This window comes from Littorina saxatilis, linkage group LG8 (genome assembly GCF_037325665.1).
Source record: "Littorina saxatilis isolate snail1 linkage group LG8, US_GU_Lsax_2.0, whole genome shotgun sequence".
Classification (NCBI taxonomy): Eukaryota; Metazoa; Mollusca; class Gastropoda; order Littorinimorpha; family Littorinidae; genus Littorina; species Littorina saxatilis.
Genome location: NC_090252.1, coordinates 10,025,695 through 10,035,694, shown reverse-complemented (window position 1 = coordinate 10,035,694; position 10,000 = coordinate 10,025,695). Strand labels below are relative to the sequence as shown.

The following is a 10,000-nucleotide window of genomic DNA, read 5'->3' as shown; positions in this document are numbered from 1 at the left end:
CAGAAATATGTTTCTAGCTGGTAGGAGAAGGGTCCCTAATATTGAAAACTTAGTTCTAAGAACGTAACGATGGAAGGGTGCTCAAAAATAATTTAATTCACAACAGAAACACCCTACTCTATGATGTTCACATATCAAACCACAAAACCCTTAGTCTAGTACATGGGTTTTTTTTTTACACATTTGGTAGTGAACGCTCTAGGTGTGCCGCGTACAACGCCTTCGGGACACGTTTTTGTAAGCGAATATAGCCGAACAGATCAAGTGTACTATATGAGACAGCGGATCTCACAATCACCAAAACTTAACACTAATTTTGCAATGAACTGGAGCAGCCATAGCAACATTTAGGATGCAGTTTGTGTCAACAGGCTGATGTTTTATTAATTAAGGGATCATGTGCTTACACAAGAACAGAAAGCAGGGGTGCTACATGTACTCACTTTGAGGCCTGGGTTGAGGAGCTCCAGCGTCTTGCTGTACATCATGTTGTGGAAACGGGGATGTCTCTGGTACAGGTATCCGTCAACAACGACAGTCACCTCAGGCTGGTTGATATGGTTGACGAGTATAGCCAGACCTTAGAACAAACAAAAATAGAAGGACACCATCAAACAAGAATCTAATGACACCGGTACAACATGAATAATAAGAACGTGTAAATGCATAAACGTTATGAAATGAAAACAAAATACGAAGAATTTCCATAGTTTACAAGTTTTCAACTGACGATCAAAATCATAAAAAGCAATGCAATTAATTTACAAACATCAGAAAACGCCCCAAAACAATGCTAACCACCGTACCATGGGAAAAGCGATCATGGAGCAAACACGGGATGGCTCACAAACTAGAAGAAGTAATCTGTATTGTATATTATTACTTCTTACATCTTTTTAGATCAAATAAAACTTTCTTGAATATCACGCTCACATTTTTGAAACAACTACTTGTTTTTTTTAATCTTTTAAAAAAAACATTTGACTTGTGCAAAACAATACATTCCTGCTGTGCATGTGAGAGAGACCACCCAAGTCATTAATAAACGATATTTTCCCAAGTGTGTACATCGTGCAAATGAGGTCGGGTCAAACTGCAGTGTGAATGCATGAGACCTTGTTTGTCATTTTCCACTACTCGTTATGAAAAAGTCAACGAGACAAACTTTATTCTTGAAATACTGTAATGTTTTCTGTGTTTAAATCTTGAGAATTGATATGTGAGGTTTTAATTCCAGATAATGCACATTTACATTGAAGAATTGTCAATGTTAATATGGGGTCCAATCTCAGTGACACAACAGTGCAAGGTGTTTTGTGTGTGTGTATCCTTCTTAAGACACATGTTTACCTCAAATTTAACTGGCCCATTGTTGAAAGTAAATCATTGCAATGTTTGAAAAGGCAAACTCATTATGATGTGGATGAATGTCGAGTTATAATTTCAAAATGACACAGCTGTTTGGAAGTTTGAGGTAGAAGGTACGCAATTGCAGAATGTAGAATAAACTGAATATCACGTGGCTGTCTGTGTTATATCAGGTTTACACTCGTTGGTGTTTTTTGTAAATATTGAAAAGCTCTCTTCGGCATGCATTTTAATTTTTAAGAAAAAGCAACGAGCAAGACGTGTCTGCAAATATTGTGAGAATTGGACGGGTTATGCAAAAGTACGATATTCTAAGAAGTGTGTTTGTTGGTTATACTCTAAATGCAATGCTGCAACCGATAACATATTTTAAATAACCGTTTACTCTGACAGTGATGGTAAAATGATGTGATGAACATCAATGACTTACTTGCGGCGGTTAGACAGGCTGCACGTTCACACACAACCCTGCAGACAAGCCGTACAGTCTTCAGGTCATCGTCTGTATAATATGTCACCCCTAAACCGTCCAGTACCCCTGACGTCTTCTTGTAAGGTTCATCTGTGTCGCTGCAAAATACAAAACATAAACCATTCAAGCTCTCTGTATATTGCTTGGGATTAAAAGGTGAAGACGACGATAATGTAGTCGATGATATTAATGATGGTGGTATTAATGATTATGATGATGACGATGATGATGACGATGACGTTGAAGATGATGATGATGATGATGATGATGATGATGATGATGATGATGATGATGATGATGATGACGATGATGATGATGATTGTTGATGATGATGATGATGTTGATGATGAAGATGATGATGATGGTATGTTTTCTTTAAAGGTAGACGAACAGAACAACAGCCTGGATACAGTCAGACAATTCTTCTACAGCTTGTTATGTATAGATTGAACATAGAATTTTCCTCCTTTGAGCCATGTGACGTTAGAGGCCGACACAAACTCATATTTAGGCGGTTAGCCGAGACTATATTTACTGTATGTTTAGGAGATGCGTAGTAATTAACATGTCAAAATTTACGTCTGCCAAAATAAAGCGATTTGCAGGTCTTTCTGAAGAGTAATTCATTGCAAAAAAGACGAGTTGTAAATCCCCTCAAGACCCATAAAGAAACAACTTCAGCTCCAAAGCGGAATTTAAGGTCGTGGGTTCGAATCCCGGCCGTGCCTGGTGGGTTAAGGTGGAGATTTTTCCTATCTCCAAGGTCAACGTATGTGCAGTCATACTAAAGAGTGCCTCATCCTCTTCCGTGTGTACACGCAAGCACAAGGGAGTTTCAACCCACGAACACAGAAGAAGAAGAAGAAGAAGAAGAAGAAGAAGAAGAAGAAGAAGAAGAAGAAGAAGAAGAAGAAGAAGAAGAAGAAGAAGAAGAAGAAGAAGAAGAAGAAGAAAGAAAAAGAAGAAGAAGAAGAAGAAGAAGAAGAAGAAGAAGAAGAAGAAGAAGAAGAAGAAGAAGAAGAAACATGTCTTTGCTGTCATCATATCCGGCTTTTATGAATAGTTGAGGCAACACTGTCACACCCTCATTTTTAAACCAAATTAATTGAAATGTGGGTCAAACAATCTTTGACTCAGTCCGGACTTTGGTATTGCATTTCAGCTCGAAAGCTTAATAATTAGTTAATTTGCTTGCTCATTAAATTTGTCATCAGAAACGAATTTCCCGAAGCAGATTTTGTTTTGTTTTAAACATTGCAATGTATTTCTCATCTTCTCCTAAATTCAACATTGTTAGGGACGTATGTTGACTTTAAAAACGCGCTCAGGATTAAAGAAAATAGGTTGGGTATAATGTTCGCATGTTTCGCGGAGACGAGCGTGACCCGTCTCGGTCTTCGGGTATGGTTAGCCGAGACTGCCTGAATGTAGTCTCGCCGATGAATGTTTAATAGTGTGATGTCTACAGATTGACTAAATTTTTTTAAATCGCTTCACGCGAATTGTTTTGTGTTGTTCTTGTACATGTGTTTGGTGTACTGTTCGAAGAACTGCTGCTTCTGCTGCTGATGATGATGATGATAATGGTAGTGATGCCACGACACATGTAGTACTTACCCTTCGATTATGATGACACACCCAGTAGTAATACCATTCTTCCGAAAGAGATCAGAAGTCAATGGAACTGTTCCAAACAGGAGATGTGTTTTTGTCATTCCTTTCAGCACCAGTCTCACGATCTCTCCAATATATCTTCCACCAACCATCTTCTCCATACTGAAACATTAATTTTATCAAATGTAGAACAAAGAAAAGGAATCAAAGCATAATCGGTACGGCGTCTGGCTGAATAAAAAGTCAATCCTATTGACCTTGCTGCAAGTTCTTTTTTCGGTAAAGACATTTCGTTACAAAGTTAACTTTGTGACAATCCTTGTCATATCTAAATACGCATGCACACTACATATATTTAAGGACACAGGCGGTCAGTTGAGGGAGAATGTTGTGAATGTTGTTTCCTGGAAAACTACCTAGTTCACTCAGACACAGGTGTGTGATGTTTTGTTTTGAGAATGTTACACATCTGTGTTTGTCAATAATCTGAGTTTACATTGAAGGCACCCATGCAAACATTGTGTTGGATCAAAGACGCTTGGAACTCTTCCGGGAGAGGACCCGCGGGAAACCGAACAGACATTCTTTTGAAAAATACCATAGATAAAGCCAAACATAACGAAACAGAGAAGTTGATATTTTGTTCATTAAACTGTTTCCAATTGTCTGTCACCATTACACTGATTTGGCTGTTAATAATTGTCACTAGCGTGTATGACATAATAACAATAGATGTGCTTACATCTGACTTCCAGGGCTGCGTGAATATGTATCCAGTTCTTTGTCAAACTCCGTCCTGCAGAAATCCAGACAGCCATTTTCCCCGAGTGCTCCCAGCTCTGTGTTGATTATCGTCTATGGCCACACAGCAACGATTCGATTGTAATGTAATTATCGTGGACTCCATGTTCTATAGCGCAAGCCGCATTGTATATTCAAGAATGTAGGTAATTCAAATCTTTTATTCTGGTGATTGATAACGGTGTTTCTGTTTGACGCGAGTATTCTGCAAAACATGGACTGAATAATTTCTAGTATACACTCTTCAAAAAAAGTTAAGAATCGGTTGAAAAAACGGATCTAATTATAAAAAAATTGACAAAAATTTAAACATCGACATAATAATTAAAAGAGTAATGTGTTTGAATTAACAAATGCACAATGAGTCTTGACCTAGAATTTTGTTTGGCAGGCAGAGTTATTTCCCTTTGTGGGACTTCTCAAAAGCTTCTGCATTTTGGAAGATAAAGGGTGTTTTTTATAGTCGCATGAAATTTGCGGAACGCATGCCAGGGCACAAGGTTGTGATGCACGTGCTACAACAGGGTCCTGGCTATGAACATCGCTCACCAGCTTGTGTTTAAAGGTTGACACGCTGACACAATTATGCACAGTAGCAACATGCCCCCACGACGAAAACTGAGCGATTTGGATAGAGGAAGGGCAATAGGATGGCTACAAGACGGTGTTGCTGTCAGACAAATGGCCCAGAGGCTTGCAGTGGCTCCCTCTATCATCATCAGACTAAAACAGAGATTCCACGCAACTGGAAGAGTGCAGGAGCGACAACGTTCTGGTCGGCCCAGAGTCACCACACAAAGAGAGGATCGCTTCATTCAGAGGCAGGCCATGCAACAAAGAATGGCTACAGCAAACAACATTAGGCAACGCCTAGAAGCTACCACCAACACTGTTGTTAGTAGTCAGACGATCCGAAACCGCTTACACAACTTTGGCTTGCGTGCAAGGCGTCCAGTCCGAGGAACAACCCTGACTGCTAATCACCGAGCAGCTCGCCGAGCCTGGTGCACTCAGCATGTGAGGTGGCAACGTCAGCAGTGGGCTTAGGTGTTGTTTACAGATAAGGCGCTGTTCTGGAACGACAGCGTTTTGGCGGAGGCTCTGTGATGGTCTGGGGAGGGATCAGCACACGTCTAAGGACACCTCTCTACCATGTAATGGGCAACTTGACCGGTGTCCGCTACCAGAATGAGATCCTGCAACCCCTGGTCGTTCCAGCCCTCCGAGCGATCGGCCCTCGTGCAATTCTTCAGGATGACAACGCACCTCCCCATCGTTCTGCAGCTGTAAACACCTTCATCCAGCAGGCCAGGGTCAACAGGATGCGGTGGCCAGCCAACAGCCCGGACCTGAACCCCATAGAGCACATGTGGGACGAGCTTTGTCGTCGGGTACAGCAACATCACCCTCCTCCTGCCAATCTGGGTCAAGTGCTGCAATGACTCCAGCAGGAGTAGAATGGAGTTCCCAGAGCATTCATATGCAACCTGATCCACTCCATGCGCCAACGATGTGTTGAATGCCTGGCACACAACGGAGGGCACACGCGTTATTGACACTGATTCACATTGTTGTGAAGTCCATTTTCGAGGGTTGTCACGTTTGACACACTCTAGCTAAATTGTCGCTGCCGCGTTCGATCTTTGATTTGTTTGTCATTACTCCTTGGTTGTTCAATTAGATAATGTTTTAAAAAATGAAAGAATTCGGTCTTGGCTGTTTTGTGTGGCGTGCTTGTAAAAAAGTGATCCTTAACTTTTTTTGAAGAGTGTATATCCTTTATTATCGTCATCATCAACATTTCTTCTTTTAGTGTTTTCATTACTGCTGCTGCTGTAGGAAATTAGCCATTACCCTTACCTCACGCGGGTTTTTGTCTGCAGTATTGTCCATCTCTACGTGCGTCCAGTCCTCCACGTAACAGGCGTTGAATCCACTATCAAGGACCAGGCCAATCTTACACTTGGAGTTGTTGAAAGCCACCAACACTAAGGTGCTGACAGCGTCGTTCACAAAAGCCGCAATCTTGAGCTTGCGAAGTTTATCTTTATCGTACCACTTGAGAACTTTCTGTTTTGAAGAAAACAATGTGTTAAAAGACGTAAACAGACTGTTCTTAGGATCAACTTAAACGCGGAAGAAGAAGATTTAAGCATATATATATATATATGGGGAGATTTATATAGCGCTTGACGTTCTCTAAGCGCTTTACATATTAATTTCTGCCCTGTGAGATGGATTTTTTACACAATATATCACGCATTCACATCGGCCAGTAAATCTCAAGCCATTACGGCGAATATTTACTTTTCACGGCCTATTATTCCAAGTCACACGGGTATTTGGTGGATATTTTATCTATGCCTATACAATTTTGCCAGGAAAGACCCTTTTGTCAATCGTGGGATCTATAACGTGCACACCCCAATGTAGTGTACACGACTTACAACTACAATTTAGTCAATTGTCCTAGGGGGCAATTATCCTGGGGGTAGTTGTCGGGGGGCAATCAACCGGGGGCCGGGGCAATTGTCCGGTGAGGCAATTAGCCTGCTACAGCTACCCACTTTGACAGACGATATAAGTTAACCAACCAAAATAATGTGTGAATATCAGGACCATGACCTATCAAGCCATAAATCGACCCGTTATAGAGATCTTGTTCCACACACATTGGAGAAAGCGAGATGTTTTCGCACTTGACTGATATGTTAGCTTGAAATTGGATGAGTACGAACCAAGCTTTGACCATGTCCGGAAGTCTACGAGCCCCGAGAGTATATGTTTAGGGATATAAGCTCTGGCTCGGTCAACGCTTATAACCGTGATATCATTATTTTTAGGTTTGCACTGCACTCAGCCTCACTGTGACCTCAGAATGTGATGAAAGTCAACGCAACTTTCATCACTTCTTGTCCTGATGAAAATTGGAAGTGTGTGATATCTGGAAGTTCTAGCTTAAAAGAGTAAAATGATAAGGATCATTTTCTTTATTTCAGCCGAACGCAACCTTGAAATCTTTAATTTGAGGATGGACAATTTGAACTGCGTTCTATTTGGAGGTCATGAAACCCTGCAAGTTTGTTTCACAGCTCTAGCTCAAACATTTTAAACCAAATGATAATTCAATCTCGAACTCGACCCCGCTGTTATTTTGACATTTGGAGAGGGTCAATTGTAAGCAGTCTTTTCTTTTGCTTTCCGATTGAATGACCAGAGAAAGAGAAAGAGCACATATACAATATTTTGGGGCACTTACCTTATTCTCATTTGCCCTCCTGTCTAGAGATTCCGCGAGCAAGGTGTGCAGATCCCCGTTGTCAGTTCCACTGTAAATGAGTTCCTTGTTTCTTTTGACAAGACAACCTTGACCCACACTCTCGTGCTTGCATGGAAAGCCGAGAATGAGCGCTAATGGCAGATTGCCAGAACACTCGAAGTTCTTTCTGAACTCGTTGGTGCATTTCCAAACGAAATCAAACAGCTGAAAAACAGGTGGTTATGTAACTCCTTTTACAACAGTTATAAACTCGGAGGCAAAAGAAACGCAAATAAAGGATGCATTAATTAAACCTTTATGGACTTGAAACAAAAAGAAAAGCATGATACTACCATGTTCTGCACGTGTTGTTTTAGTGGTCTTATCTTGTCAGAACCGTGTTTGCCGTTATCTGGGTCACACGCGAGGTCTTGTTGACGGGGATCCCAAACCGTCATGGGGACAACTTTCAGCACGTACAAAATGTGGAAAAGCAGCTTTTCGTGTTCAGAGTGTTCAGGCAAAGCTGTACCGTACTCACAAAACTGTTACAACATTCATTTCTGCGACACAGGCGCGATGCCGAGACTTATCACCAGAGAAGCGCCAACAGGCGATCGGAAGACTTGATGCCGGAAAATCAGTTCAGCAAGTTGCTAGGGCATTTGGAGTAAATGTCACCACGGTTTATCGCCTGCAACAACGTTTTCATGCCACTAACAGTACCTGCGACTTACCAAGACGTGGCAGACCCCGGGTAACAACATCCCGACAAGATCGTCATATCTTGTCCATCAACACCAGCGAGATCCATTCGAAACTGCTGCCAACACAGCCCGTAACACAATCGGGGTACATGGACAACCCGTCTGTGCCAGAACTGTACGCCGACGCCTTGGTGGGTAAAACCTGGTAAATCGGCGTCCTGCTCAACGTCCTGTCTTGACAGCTCAGCATCGCCGGGATCGTCTGGGTTGGGCCCAGCAGCATGCCCACTGGCGCAATCGGGACTGCCGGGTTAGGGTTAGGTGCGGAGGGTTCTTTTTTGCACGAGAAGCGCTTTTGCCTGGAACCGGGCGCGTCCGAATCTGGCGAAGACATAAACAACGGTTTGCTAACAATAACATCCTGCAGCATGATCGATGGGGAGGTGCCAGCGTCATGATATGGGCCGCCATTGGTGTCAATCAGCGAGTGGTGCCTTTCGTCTTTCAGAACGTCGGCCAAGGTCGTGGGAATGGTGTCAATGCAGACCGCTACATCAATCAAGTCCTGCGTCCCTATGTGGTTTCATTTTTTCAGAGGTACCGGAACTGCCTGTTTCAGCAAGACAATGCCCGTCCCCATACTGCACGTGCTACCCAGAACTTCCTGCGTCACAACAACGTGAACCTTCTGCCTCATCCTGCTCGATCTCCGGATCTCAACCCAATCGCACACTTTTGAGACATCATGCAAAGAAGGATTAATGCCCTTGCCCGGAGACCCCGCACAGCAGCAGAACTGCGTGCTGCCGTGTCCCAGTTGTGGGCTCAGGTCCCTCAGCAGCAAATCAATGACCTCGTCTTCTCCATGTACCGGAGGTGCGTCGCAGTCATCAACGCCCAGGGAGGAGCAACACACTGTTGACTTTCAACAGTCTTCAAACAGTGTTCAGTGGAACATGGCACGTCATGCTCTCATCCCAATACATTTTTACGTATGGTTTTTGTATCGGTCAATTCGTTTCCTTGATATTGTTAACCCGAAAGAATTAATTCGACATCAACATTCATGGGTAACCCATTTTCACCGCAGCATTTGCGTTTCTTTTGCCTCTGAGTATATTTACAAATCCATAAGAATGGCTAAGGCAAGGAGTAAGAAGCTTGTGGTGCTGATTTTGCCATGCGTCGGTTCGTTCACTGCATGTAAATGTACAGCCTCTTTAAACACCCTATGATCATTTTGAGGCTGTATGTTTCTGTTTTCTTATTTACAAGCGGCGTTTAAGAAGCCTGGCAACAAATGTCAAATTGGGAGAAAGTTGCATCTTCCAATGGCATTTACAACTCCCAGATTTAACCGTCAAGCTTGTTGTTGTTGTTGTTGTTGTTGTTGTTGTTGTTGTTGTTGTGGTTGGAGGTGTTGTTGTTGTTGTTGTTGTTGTTGTTGTTGTTGTTGTTGTGTTGTTAATTTTGGACAACAAAGAAGAGGTTTTTTTTAAAGCTTCAATACAAAAGAATTAATATAAAAAAGGAAAGCAGACACAGGAAGGAAAATATACAGGCTCCGCGTTTTACTCTATTTACCTGACTGACTGTGCCATGCATACTGTCATTTGGAATTGGAAAATCTGCAGACTTAAGAATCCTTGCATTCTTGTCCTGAAGTCTCACAAGCGAGGCCTTGAGATCGGTGTTGTTAAGATCCAAAACCAAACATTCGCAACTACCTGAAAAACCATGTTGAGTTGTAATTACGATGTCTAGATTCGAAGTTTTCGA

The 10,000-nt window shown here is 42.2% G+C and overlaps 1 protein-coding gene across 1 annotated transcript in view; it reads right to left on the bottom strand.

The window, feature by feature from the left end:
• The window catches only part of LOC138972156 (hexokinase-like), a 6,322-nt gene extending 2,712 nt beyond the window's left edge, over positions 1-3,610 (bottom strand). Inside the window, exons 1-3 of the mRNA XM_070344916.1 lie at positions 3,458-3,610; positions 1,799-1,938; positions 444-580 (exon numbers count right to left, since the gene is read on the bottom strand). Coding sequence (XP_070201017.1) covers positions 444-580; positions 1,799-1,938; positions 3,458-3,606 — 426 coding nt within the window. The 5' untranslated portion in view covers positions 3,607-3,610. The remainder of the gene's footprint in view (positions 1-443; positions 581-1,798; positions 1,939-3,457) is intronic.
• Between the last annotated feature and the right edge of the window lie 6,390 nt (positions 3,611-10,000).